Below are 14,536 nucleotides of genomic sequence, written 5' to 3' on the forward strand. Positions count from 1 at the left end.
GTGCGTACGTACGTGCGTGCGTGCGTGCGTGCGTGCGTGCGCGCGTGTGTGTGCGCGCGCGGTTTCCGTCGGTCGTCGCGACGCGACGCGACACGACACGCCACACGGTCCGCGTGCGGTGCGGTGCGAGGCGCGATCCCCGACGGGAAAATAATGGCGTAGACCTCTGGGCTCCGCGCTCCGGAAACGACAGAGAAAAAGAGCGAGAGAGAGAGAGAGCGAGCGAGCGCGAGAGGCGAACAAGGGAGAGGAGGAGACGCGCGGAGTGCGACAACGAGGGAAGGAAGAAGGAGCGAGAGAGAGAGGGAGACGCGCGGCCGCGCTCACACTCGTCCGTGTCGTGGCGGTGGCCGTGTCGGGAGCGCAGCCGATCGCTCGCGTCGCCTCCTCGCCGTCGGCCGACGTAGATTCTCGTCGCGAGCGAGCGAGCGAGCGGAGCGGAGGGCAACGAGTCGCGCGGTGTCGGTGTGTGCAGTGCTGCCGGAGAAGAGAAGAGAGATAAAGAGGAGTTTGTGCGGAACGCGTCGGTTCTTTCCTCGTCGCGGGCGACCCTGTTGCTGGCGAGCGCGCCGCGCCGCGCCGCCCCGAGCCGCCGTCGCCGTCGGGGCTTCCCCGTTTTGTTGTTTGTGCTCCCGTCCTCGCGCGCGGGAGAGGAGGTGGTTGGTGCAGCGAGGCCGACGCCAGGTATCCAGCGCGGCCAGTGTCCCGACCGCATCGGGGATATTGTACTACGATGCTCAGTGACACGTGCGGATACGTTCTCTTCCTGCTGCTGCTGCTGCTGGTCCCGTACATCGAGAGCGGTGAGTGTCGCTATGTGTTACCGCGGGGACGCCGTCGTTCTCGGTCTTGGCCTTCGGGCGCCGCGCGCAGGACGCGCGAGCCACTCGCGCGCGCTCGTCCCGTGCGTGTGCGCGCGGCTGCGTGCGTGCGTGCGCGCCTCTCGTGAATCATCACGTTCTCTCGCGAGGAGCCCGCCTGTCGCGTGTCTCCGCGCGCCGCGCTCTCCTCCCAGCGAGACGGGCCTCCTCGAGCGACGCGAAAGGAGTATCGGAGTCGCGTTGGGACAACGCAAACATCCCGTTGTCCCATGGACCCGGTTTTAATGTATCGCGCAGAAAAGTATCTCACTAACGTAGGTAGATTTCCAAGTGTCGCAACAACAATTTATCGCTATTTCGTGTACAGTCTAATCTACAATGTGCTCTCTGCGTCTAGAAGCATTTTATTTTGTAGACGATAAACACGCTTAAACAATTTGTGCAAGTTGACAAGTTGTATATCATACAGGGTGATTCAGGACCTCACCGACCGCGACCGCGATGGTCCTAGGTGACATTTATTGTGAAATAAATTATTTATTTATTGTTTCAAGTACACTTGCTTTACAGAAGGTGTTCAAAGTGTCTACCCTGAACCTCTGATTGCATTCAATACATCGTCGTATAACATTGATTGTCGGACTCTATCGAATATTCGAGGTCTGTTTCGAATTTGGTCAAAACCAGCGCATATTTGTACAATTAATTCCACTCTGGTGTCAACTGGTGTGGTGTACACGACACTCCTCACGTGTCTCCGAAGGGAAACAATCCACGAGCGTTAAGTCGGGCCTACGTAGATAGATTCATTTCACAATTGTAATAAATGTCACCTAGGACCTTCGCGGTCCTGAATCACCCCGTACATTCACCTGTGTGAAGTTAGCACCCCATTTTTGGAATTTCAAAATTCTAAAAGTTGTTCCAGGTTGTTCTAGACTAGTTCCAAATTGTTTCCGAAGATCAAATTTATATTATGGAAATTTTCGCGGAAAATTAAAAAAAACGATTTTTCTACCTGGCACCCCATTTTTCGAAAATCCAACTTTTTAAAGTTGTTCCAGAGGTTGTTCTAGTTGTTCTAAACATCGTACATTCTCTCTACAATTTTTGGAGTGACATTTGGCGTCACTGACCACTTCACTCTGACAATAAGACAAAAAGTGAAGAATCTCACTTTTATTTTTAAAGTGACGTCGTTAGCACTCCAAAATTCACTCCAACTTAAGGGGATGCTGGAGTGATTCTGCACCTTTGCACCTTTTGCACTTAAAACTCCGCTTCGCGGAAACATTTGTGTAATATACAAATTAAATGGCTTACGTGTACAGATCGAAAGCAGCTTGCTACTACGGCTAAATTAAAGTACAATATGGCATGACTGAAACTAAGTGTGTAAGTCTAATAAAAAGTAATAGCGAGCAATACACACATACAGTACATACATGTAGTACGTGTGTCGCTCGCTAGTGTAGTTTACGCGAGTACGCGAGTTGACAGGCCCTCAGATTTTCGGATCTCAACAACGGCTGATCCGTTGAACTTCTAAGTAAGCTCAATCGAAAGCTTGGGTTCGATTTGCACAATAAAAGTGTTTTTATTTTCCTCCTACGTGACCCATGAGTGGAGACATTGCGACGCAAACATAGGATTTCTGATTTTTCATTTCAGAAACGTCGTCGTCGTCGTCGTCGTCTTGGTTAGTTAATAACGAGCCGTTAAGGATGAAAGTGCAAGAAATATATTTATGAAATCAAATATGCGGATATGCAAACGTTTCGACAATGCTATGCCATAATCAGTGCTATTAGTTAAAAACTTAACATAAATAGAAAAACGGTATAAATTAAGGATGTTAGATGACGATTCTCGCATCTAACAGATGACGCCTATTAATTTAGCAGAAACACCGCTATTTCATATCAGGAGCCTGTCTCGTAACGGGAAACTTTCCTCTATGTATATCTGTTATTTTTTCGTACCTAGAAAATTGTTGTTGCAGATGAATTTTTCGAGTGTATTCCAGCGCGAAACGAGTCATTGTGAGAATCGGTTGAATTTGCGACGAATTTTATCGTTCGTGGAATGGCGCGATTCGCGCAGAATTGCAGATTAGCTGACGTAATCGGAGTCGAGTATTGTAAGATGTCTGTTCCACCTAGACACCCTTCTACGTTCGTGGAAGAGTGAGATAGCCTATATTTCTCTCTCGCTCGCAGGAATTTTGACGAACTCTCATGATCTGATTACAGGGTCTCTAATCCCGCCGTCCAGACTTGTTACACTTGGGCTCGGTTTCACCAACGTCGCTGAACTTTAAGCTTAATTTATCCTTTGTCACCTTCCAATTGTTCCCCAGAAAGAGGCAAACAATGAATTAAACTGAGATAAACGGCGCCGGTGAAACCGGGCTTTCTGTCCATTTCTATCGACGTAGATTAACTTTAATCTCGGTATCTTGCGTTTTATCTTCTTCTGATTCTTAGAACTGGAAGGAGATGAAAAGTTAGTTAAAAACTAAACGCGCTATATAGCTGATTAATAAATATCGCTAGAAATGAGCATCGATAGAATTTACTCTGTAGCTGCTTTCATCGGACACGCAGCTGCGAGACGCACGTTTAAATGAGATTTCGAAAGTTTTCTTTTGTTAACGCGTTCCGAAACACACAGCTACTCGTCGCATTTTCGTGACTCTCCGAAGAACTTGCCGGAATCTGTAAAGGCGCTCGGAGCATGCAATTGTGCGATAAATCGTGCGAGCAACACGAAGATCCGAAACTTTGATAAGTATATTACATACCACTGAACATTGAATGTTATAAAAGAATATTCGGATGGCCGAAGCTTTACACGTACGCGGTATTTACGTAACCGACTCGAAACTCAACTCGGCCCCCATTGTTGCGTCGAATCGACGATAACGTTGTGCAAATTTATCCATTCCCGTTCTCCAAGTCAATATACATACACATTTATCGTTTTTATCCCGCTTAAACTGCCCGGTGGAGAGATGATAAATGTTTTCTTTTTCCCCGCCGTGTATAATAATAATATTAACGCGGCGCATGTGCCACGTTATCAAATAACAAGCATTTTCTCGGATACTATAATGATTTGTTTTTCGGTTTTTTATTACGACGTATTCCCCACAAAGGGCCAGTTATAATTCTTCCCTTTGAAACGTCGCGCTGGGAGGAAACGCGACGCGACGAATCGTCATTTCCATCGGAATTTCGAGCACGTTAAGAAATCCCGTTGAATACAATGCCGAAGTGAATCACAGACGAAGAGCATGAATCACCCTCATAATCAGATCACTGTCCAACCTTGCTCCCACGGCCTTTGCAGTCCAGTCGAACGTCGCTGCGCGTCGTCGGATCATTCGACTTTGAAACTCGTCATTTTTTTACCTTTCTTATCGTTTTAATCGAAGTTGACGTAATCTTTGACTCGCCCATTCGTTGCCCCTAGCAACAGTCCGATCGAATGCGAACGACCGCGTTTTTGTCTCTTAACAATTTCGAAAGTAACAAGCTGATTTTTTAAATTACGAGGCACACGCGAAGTATCGTATTAATTCGGGAAAGAGGGCGAAGCACCTGCGCTGTCCCGAACTTTTCCGCTGGTGCAGAGATCAGCGATGGAAAATTAATTCTTCACGCCCAGACTCGACTGAACGAAGGTCGCGCGAGACAGCGAGAACAATCCGAGCTGTGGAGAGATCCGCTCGAGATCGCACGCCGAATCCGTCGCGCGAGTCCTCTCTTTCCCTTTCGGATCCGCGACGCGATGTGAATGGCCCTCGACGGAAGTCGCAATCAACGATCACCGGCCGCGCTCGACGATAATCGCACGCGCGTGGTGCGCGGCTGCACGTCATCGCACCATTTACGGTTACGGGGAAGAACGTGCGTTTCCGACCGCGCGAGGTTTCCACCACAGACTTCTGTATACTACTAGACTGCCACCTCCGAGCTGAAAAGTGAGGCAAGAGTTCCGCCATGGCTAGTTGGGTAAATAAAGTAGTATGTGTGCATCGGTGTGTCACTGACATATTTGCCTAACAAGACATGGCGAAACTCTTGCTTCACTTTTCAGCTCGAAAGTAGCAGTCTAGTAGTAGGGCAAAGAGGCGCCTAATATATCGCCTACCTAAATTCAAATCGTTCTCACTTAAAGAGTAATTGACATTTTTGTCTGTATTTAGTCTCAGATGAAATGAATCTTTCACTATTTTAACTATTACCATCAATTTTAATTTTATCAAATGAAAGAGGAAACGTTTGTGGTTTCTTTTTTTAAGTTTACCCTCTTGCGGGAACGCCTTTCGACCGTTAGGTCATATCAGCGTGATATCTCTAAAAATTCCTTGAAATTCATACTTACAATTAATATTGATTAAACACTGAACCCAACACTAGGCGCTGAAACTCCTTCAAGCACTGAATTTTTCAAATTTCCCTTAACGGGAAAATATACGGGACGAGAGCCGGGATCGAACCGAGGACCCTACCATTACTAATCACTCATGTTAGCACAGAGCTACACATCATCCTAACATTTGTGTTTCACAATATGTTAGAATGGATAAAATCTAAAAAAATTTAATTCACATTGAAAAGAAACAAAAATAGCAAAATCGGGGGTTTGAAAAAATGGCACCAACTGAGCACTTCACTCTAAGACAAAAAGTGAAGAAGTTTACTCTTATTTTTAAAGTAAAGTCGTTAGCACTCCAAAATTCACTCCAACTTAAAGTACGGTACTCCGCCACTAGATAGCCGCCAAACTCGCAAGTACGATCACGATAGCCCGGCATATAAGGGACCTCGTCACGAGCCGGCACAGTTCTTCCGCGACAATCGGCATAATAAGCGAAACTGTTACATAAAGTATAGATTTTCAGTGCTGGCTGTGAATATTAAAATGCAGCCTCTATATGCCACGATCATATGTGAACAAACAATAGCGAGGCTCTCGTTCATAAATATTATACTGCTAACAATAATCGATTAAGGTAAAGCATAGCACGCTTTTCAGAGTTGGAGAATCAATCCAAGTAAAGTGTGAAGAACGGCACTCTTTCAAAAAGTGAAATTGCACTCCGGTCGGACTGGCAGTATTTTCATTATTTCTTCGAGTGAAATCTCACTCCAAAAGAGCTTGAGATTCCACTCCAAAAAATTTAGAGAAATAGAAGTCTGTGGTTTTCATGCGGACAGGTCGAACTATCGTGCCGGCCATAATAATAAATCTGGGTGTTATTTTTGGAGGTAGGCACTAATTGTAAGACACGCCGCTTAATAACTTTTTAGCGAGAAAAACATTTTTTTCCCGTCTAATCCTTAACCAGGATTCAGTGAACTCTATACGATATTAACTATCAGGATTCACTATCAGGATTTGAACCTGGGATCTTCCGCTTGCCGGGCGACTTCTCCGCTACTGATTGTCAGCTATCCAGGCTCTCACTTGATATTCTTTTTCGCTCGCTTATTTTATTTCACCGAATAAAGTAGGAATAATTATGCTAGCAGCGCAATTTCGCCAATGTACGGAGGCGCTTATTCCCCGATGGAGAGTAACGGAAGATAGATTCATAGGCGATTGATACGCAACCTCGTATGAATCTCGAGAGTCGTCTCGAGACGAGAGGCGTGTCACCGTCGTTTCGTAGAACGTCGCACGGTTCGTCTCCGCGACTCCGCGTTCCCAACTGAGCGATTGTCCGGAAGTCCCCGCGCGTGTAGGAATTTCGCGTGCACGTGGTCTCTCGTGTTTCTCAAAGGCTCACGCACGCCTGGGATTCCGGTAGCTGCGCCGGTGTTCTCGCGTTCGCGCGGAGTACCTGGCGTGCGCGAGAACCTCGTACGTGTCGCGGGTGTCTTCGCGGGTGTCTTCGCGCGTGCGAGCGGCTTTTTATTCGCAAACGACCTCGCGACGGTGACAGGGAGAGTACGTCTGTCTCGTTCGTTCGGGGCTGTGAGGCTAGGTGATCGCCCCGCCGAACGCGCGGCGAAATATATCATAGTGACACGCGATATTTCTTCCGGAAGCGGAGGTGAGACGCTGGTCGTCGCGCGGGTACCTTCTTATCGAATTTAATTATCACCGATTTCCCGCTGCTTTTCGCGAGAGACGCCAGTTCGTCGCCTCGTGGAGAACTATCGAGTTCTCCAGTTAATGAAAACCTTCACGGGAGAGAGACGGAGGAGGGGAAAAAAAGGTACGCGGCGCGATGGGTTTTTGGCTCGAAATGTTCACTTCGAGAGGCAAACAGAGGAGAATGAGGAAAAGGAGAGCGAGAGAGAGAGCTCGAAAAATCGCTGGTTCAAGCAAAAGGCCGCTTTGGGAGACTGCATTGTGTCCGGAATATGAAGATGGAGTTAGGGCGGATGGGCCGGGTCATTTCATTGTCCCGCGAGCCGCGTATCTCAAGGACAAAAAAGGTCGGTTTTCTTTTACGGACTTTTCAATTCCTCGGCGAGCCGCCTCCTCGCGTTCGCTCGTCCGCCCGTTCGTCCCTCCGCCCCGTGAGATATCTTCAAGCGGAGCACGTTGCTGCCATCTTCATCTTGGGACGTTATACGTGCGCGTTCCGTTTGCCCGAATAACGTAGCTCGGAGGAAGTCGAGACGTTGCCTTTTTCACGTGATGGGAATTATATCTCTCTTTTCCCTGCCCTCTCCCCCTCCCTCCCTGCCTGTAATTGCGCGGAGACGATTCGTTCGCAGACGCGGGAGAGAACTTCGTCGAGGAACTTGGGCCGTGGAATTAATTCGCGTCGTTGGTAATCCCGACGTCTGCCGCCACCGCCGCCGCCGTCCTCTCCGAAGATCGAGCTTAGTTTAGTCCCAGTTTCTGATTTCTAACGTAATCAAGCCGATATTGCGCCCGCGGTCGCCGTAACCACGCGCCGCATTCGGGACTTCCATTATTCCGCGCCGTGTCCCCGAATGGCTCTGGGAGTTTCGCCCAGACAGCGTTTTGTGTTCAAGGTCCGTCGTCGTGTCTGGCAAGTGTTTCCAAGGTTCGGTGCGCGAGACGTCTGTAATTCGTGGATTTGAGCGCGAGCAAAGTTTCCGAACGAAGCGTTCTCTTTCTCTCTTGACAGGTTTTTAAAAAAGTTATATGTTGCTATATCGAGAAAACTACATGTGCTATGTGCGCACTTTAACAATTACGTCACGGGCTATCCGCATTCGATAAACTCGAATGAGCAACAGGAGATAGGGAGTGCGCTTGTTTCTAAAACGAGAGAACGCGGTTGCGTCACACGCTGGAACGTTGGATGCTGGTGTTATACTCCGAGACACTTCGCACTGGCCTCATCATCGGCTTAATAGTTTCTTATTATCTCGCACACGCTTAATTGCTTTACACTTTACTTGCACTTTGAGAGCAACGAGAATATTAATTGCGAGTTGGAAGCTAGCAGTTACACTTTTGTGAAGTCAAAACTTTTAATTGATTTATATGTATATAGTTAACGCTTTACTTGGTTAATATTTTATTTTACAAATTAATAAAATTCATAGGACTCACGTGAAATTCAAAGGAATAAAGAACCGTGACAGGATGTTAGTGTGAATAATTTTATTATAAATTTATTGCGAAAAATATTACCTCAACCAGGGTTTGAACCTAGATCTCCCTGTTCACTAGGCGGGCGTTTCACCAATTCGACCACTGAAGCATTTTATTTTACATTTAATGCAATTGACTTTACAGTTATATCGACATTTTGAAAACGAGACGCTAATCTCGTATGGACGAGTTACGAAATAAAAGTTGAGACGTATTTGTATACAATTTATAGAATTATTTGGTATTTAAATTTTCTAACAATAAGTTCGCAAAATTTCAACAGATCTTATAACACCCTTGTAGCCTACAAATCGTCACTGTATAACATTTTATTGCTAATTAATTAATTACACTATTCCTACAGTGTGTTTTTCGGGAGAAAAAATTCTTTTATCGAGGTTGTACTCCGTTCCGCGCGGAAAGACGTTCGTCTCGCGTAATGTTTAACGAGATGAACTTTCGCGGGCGAATTCCGGGAGCGGGGGATCTTCGGGGAATTCGAAATTCCCGGAGATCAAGGGAGATCTTACCCCCCCAGGGTTATCCCGTATTCAGGGATATAGGTGGCCACCGCAAAACTTCCCACTCGGCATTCCTGGCACAACCGCGTTATTCGACTCCGCGCTTCGCAGAAGGGTTTATCCGTGGCGCCTACACGCGAGAACGTGCACGATAGTTCGCTCGTGTGTCGTCACGCTGACCTTTTCCGGATTTCGTGCTTGCAAATCTCATCTCTCCTCCTCGCGCGCCCGGAAAAATCCGTATCGACAGCCGCGGATACAGGCGATAACATGTTTCGCTTATTTGCCTGCTTGCAGCTTTTGGAAACGTAATTTTATACGTCTTATATAAATTTGTCCCCGCGGTCTCTGTGTAACTTGTATAAATTTATCTCCGCATTTCTCGTCTTTATTTATTACGTGAGATACCTGCAGTTACTTAAGTTTTTTTTCCCTCAAGTTTGGCGAAGTGATAACTGAACGAGAAATATTTTTCTCTTGGGAAACGAAGAGTTTCGATTCAATAAGTGCACTATTTTGCCATTAATTCAACAAAAACGACTCGAGCAGCACGGAAATAATTTTAAAAAATATTTTAATACGCGAACAAGAAATAACAAAGTTACTTTTGTGATCTAAGCAAAATCCACGAGGCAATTTAAGAGTTACGTTTGAGTTTTCTCGAAGACCTTCCGCTGGGAAATTGCACGTTGATCCAGAAAAAGGCAAAAATGTGTGCGAGATGAAAAGTTACAACCGAGGTATTTTTGTAATGAATTTCATAAAATATTACATCTTCTATTTTCTTCGTATTTGTATTCAAATGCTCTCTCTTTTTGGTCAACGGTAAAAATAATCCATCTTAAAAAAATACACTAGTGCCAAGGAAAACCTCGAATTTTGAGAAAATAATTGTAAAATTAAATCTTGAAATTAAATAAGGAAACTTCACTTTCTCTCTTTTTCTCTTTCTCATATTAATTTGAGATAACATTTATCACATCCTCTCGGTTTTACCTCTTGCTCGCCCGTATTTGCCACTCGCGCGAGAGATATTCGTTTTTTACCATTTCAACTCCTGACTCGAGTAACGTCGATCCGATTGTCTGCAAAGACGAGGGGAAGTAAGAATGGAATTGCGGAGGAATATCGGAGTCTAGGTTGACGAGGTATCGTTGTCGCGGTGATGGACGATCGAGAGCCATCGAGAAGTCGCGGAGAGGACGGATTGGGGAGGCTCCTGGAAACGGGCCAAATGCCTACTTCGACTCGGTTCAACTTAGGTGACACGCGAAACTCGGTCTCCGTTTAATCAACAGCTGATTTATGCACCGTTAGAGAGTGGGCGTATAAACTTCTGAGTAAACACGCGCCGCGCGTAACTACTTTACCTGGCTCGCGTACTGGGGGTCGCGAGCGACGATGAAAAGTATCTTTTAATTTGTAAATTGTCTCGACTCTTCGGCGAGAAGAACCGCGCGAGTGAGTCAGCTATATCTGTCAATTAAAGGTGTCCTTTTTTTTATTACAACGGAGCGACTCGAATGTATTGATTAAATTATATATTTGGAATTAGGAGTGAATTACTGCGTGAATTGTTACACTTGGAAGACGCCGAAGAATCCTTTTCTATTCCGCAGTTTATTATACATTTGTAGGAGTTTCTGTACTCGGACGTAGCTATCGATGCCCCGTGCTCATATCGATAATAACCTCGAATCGATTGCGGGGAGTGGCGAGTTTAATTAATCACGGTACGTTTATGATCGCGCTTACATAATACCTCTCGCGCACGCTAATCACCTTGTAACTTCGCCGTCCACGGTCGTGAGAAATACGTCGATCGCTACAGCGCGAATCTTACCGTACTTTTCTCCACGCGTACTTACGCATTCGCGTGACTACTCTCGTCGGATGCCGATCTAATCGCCGCGCCGCGTTGCACTCGCCGTGCACGACACAGACGCCGGTGCTTCGGACGAGACGCGCGAGAGGATTAAAATCCTCGTGCTGGCTCCATCATCTCGCTCGAACCTGCCGTGAATGCAATGGGGTGTCCGCGAACTCGTTTCTTCTAGACTTTTAAATAACGACTGTTAAATCCATTGACTACCGAGACATATACGATATTATGAATTTGCTACCACAGACTCACTGTTTCGGTATAAAATTAAAATGTTCAGTCAACTTTAGAATGTACTTGAAAAGGACCCGATGAAGGTGTCGAAACGTCGTGATTAAAGTAAACATCAGTTTGACCAGTTTGGTTGATTTTTAAAAATTCCCCTTGGTTTATCACCGGCGACAAGAAGCTACTCAAATTGTTCAAGAATTCTTTGTTTCGCAAAAATTGTAACTGATAAAATACACGTTTTATCTTTCGATATCAATCCATGTTCGTCATTGGCGCGTATCGACATTGAAACAGCCACCATTTCCCTCGGCCTACGACGTCTCTTTTTGAAAGGACACCCGATAAGTCTAAGCACGAACTGACATTTTCATTCGCGTTGATTATATCGTCGCCGTGTATCGTCGCTCTTGCTTGGGAATACTTCCGAGTTCATTCACTCGCCTGCCCCGCGATCGGAATGACAGTTCTTTCATTTCATCAGACGCCAACGGAATAGTTTGCTGTTCGCTTAGCTTCTTCCGCATAATATTTTATCCACATAATACTTCCTGTAGATTTATTTAACAGCCGGAAAAAGAATCTTCCGGCGCAACAGGTAAATATAAATAAGTAAGTTTACTTCAGATTTAAATGATTAAGCATGCAATATTCGTTCGAAAAGATGAAGGGCATCGATCGGCGGGCGATAATATCGATGAACACATTGAATTTAATGAATTTATAATATTATATATATTATCTGTGAAATTATTTTTAAATTTTAAAAGACTTTGAAAGTTAATCTTGGCATACATTAAGATTTTTCAATAACTTACCTCCCGTTCCGCAGTTTAGATTCATTTTTACCGAAATATCCTTGATATTGGCGAGTTGATTACGCAGCAAGAATAAAATAAACAGGAAATTTTGTATAACGCAAAACTGTTATCAGACAGTTTGTTTTAATTCAGTGCGCACAGCACACAATAAGCGACGATATCGTGCGTTGAAGATGAACGTGATTTACGAATCGCTTATTTTGCCCGAGAATTAATTGCATCAGACCGTTGGCCAATAAATTCTAACGCGATACGCATGACGTGTTATAATTATGTCGTTGTTCTTGGAATACTACTTTACTGCGAAGAATGAAGTTGTTATCCTCCAGTCGGCACTATTCTTTTTTATGCTGGCTCAGCAAGATAGTTCGATATTACGATGACTTTGATGATTCATCGCGGCCGCAACATTATCCCGATAATTTCCTTTCAGATTGTCATGAATTCAACATCATTTCCCGTCAGTATTACTCAATCTCGAGTTTTACGACGGGTGTTATTTTAATGTTCTCTGAAGAGAGAAACGCATTCTTCATACTTCCGTAATACCGCTGTAATTTTCGCGGTTTTACTTTTACACATGGCGTAATTGTTTCTACGTACTTGAAATTGCGAATCGATGCGTAGCCGGGGTGTTGCGACGCTTTTGCTGATTGAGAATGTAAATCTACGCAAATAGATCCGAACGACGCGATGTCAACATGTTCAATGTTACATGGATTTCTTCTCATCTCAATATAAAATTTGATTAAAATATCGTTTATTTACCGTTACAAATTCAAATAAATTTGATTTTCCACAAATATATTAGTATTATTGATTCTACGTAGTACAGTTTTCTAAAAAAGGTTACGTAAATTTTAGACGTATCAATGACATAACACACACATGCCGTTGAATATATTAATTTTAACGTTTATTTAAAGATTTTTATATTTTTCTATGAAAAAAAGTTTCTGTCTTTTAAAAAATTTAATCATAGTGTAACTAGCATGCTGACTCTGTCATTTGTTTCGTTCTTGCGTCAATTCCTTGTGCGCCTTTGACACTTTGTTGGTCCAGCTAATAAGAGAAAAGTTGCGGTAGTGTAGCTTTGATACTACAGTACACACGCATACGCCGCTGGATTTGGACCAAAGACATGGCGGAATACCACGTTATCGGGACCGAAAAGATCAAAGAGCCGACAGAGAGTGAACATACTCTTTATACTATGATTTAATAATATAAAATTTTCTGAGGGGTAAATCGCTGACCAAAATCATACACCAATGCCTACTAATTATGAAGATAAAATAAGATAATAAGATAAAGTAATGCCGCAAATCTGTACACTACAATTCTCTTAGCGGTTTACTCTTCGAAATTTTCTTTACCATTCTCGAAATTATAATTGCGTGAGTCACACAGCCTCTGATCGTAGTACACTTGATGGCTACAAACGCCTATTTGTCATAAATACATTAGTGAGGATAAAGATACCCTCGTGAATTGAATTTCTGGCGGTTACAGAATTAATAGTAGAGTCACAAAGCTTTTCCAACACGAAATTTTCGTCGTTACAAATAGGGGATGAGCCTATTGCATTGTCTCTCTTCTAATAGAGATGAAACGATATCATCAGCAGTGCGCATTGACGATTCTAAAATCGCTCGAACGCACCTCGGTCTCCTACTCTTTTTTTTTGTTGATCTCCGGGTTTTATCCTTACGGGGATTTCTCGCGTCTTAACATTATAGGGACCATCCCGAAGGATTTAATGGTCCGTGGATAATACTTAAAGTTTCGCGAGCTTTCGTAGGCTATCTGGTCGATGTAAATCCCGTCTATCTCGTAATCGAAATCCATGCCGGCGGCGGTACTCGTCCCCAAGACGACGAAGATCCTTTGTTCCTGACTTAAATCCCCGAATGTAACCGAGAACCTCCCTACGGTCCACGAGACTCATCCCGGGAGAAACGGAGTCGCAAAAGAGAGAGACGTCGCCGACACTTTATACCTGCGTCTCGACGCGCGCGCGCGCGCGAGCTATCTCGTGCGACAGAGATCGTGTCGTTAGAGAGAATAAAGGCCGTTCTCATCTCTGAATACTTAGCAGGATACGTTCGATTACTTTCGCATTTTGCTACGTCTTTTTATTTCGTTCATCCCTTTTCAGGGATCCTTTGTTTTTCAAAGACACTCTGATACGAATTGATTGTGCGTCTAGAAAAAATATTGCAATTTATTATTGCAAACTCTCTATTTATCGACGAAGAAGGAAGTTACTTATAGTCACCAGTGATGATTAAAAGTTTGTAGTATCACTTGATAAGGACCCAAAAATAGGGTCGAAACGTTGTATTCAATATTTAAAGGAATATGCCAGTTGGGTTGACTACAGGTTTTTTTATTTATCTATTTATAATGTATCTGACCAGAAAGTACTAATATAATTACATAAAATCTTATGCAGAATACTCATCAACTGGTTTAGTTCAATTGGTTCCGATTAAATTAATAGATTAGATGTTATACTATTATTACTAGTATTGCTTTATGTTTAATACCACTTATATTATATTTATTCTAAATTATATTTTAATTATATTCCGGTTATAATTACAATATAATTTAGAATAAACATGATTTTAGTGGCATTAAACACAAAGCAATACTAGGGGAGGGGGGGGG

At 44.0% G+C, this 14,536-nt stretch overlaps 1 protein-coding gene across 3 annotated transcripts in view; it reads left to right on the top strand.

Annotated features, from left to right (window-relative positions):
- Positions 1-307: 307 nt before the first annotated feature.
- Positions 308-14,536, top strand: part of LOC105565273 (disintegrin and metalloproteinase domain-containing protein 10) — a 142,874-nt gene continuing 128,645 nt past the window's right edge. For all 3 annotated transcript variants that reach the window (XM_012018320.1, XM_012018321.1, XM_012018322.1), the window contains exon 1: positions 308-803. In XM_012018320.1, the coding sequence (XP_011873710.1) occupies positions 734-803 (70 nt within the window). In that variant the 5' untranslated portion in view covers positions 308-733. The remainder of the gene's footprint in view (positions 804-14,536) is intronic.

Source organism: Vollenhovia emeryi, unplaced genomic scaffold (assembly GCF_000949405.1).
Source record: "Vollenhovia emeryi isolate VEMERY1.0 unplaced genomic scaffold, V.emery_V1.0 DF939154.1, whole genome shotgun sequence".
NCBI classification, from domain to species: Eukaryota; Metazoa; Arthropoda; class Insecta; order Hymenoptera; family Formicidae; genus Vollenhovia; species Vollenhovia emeryi.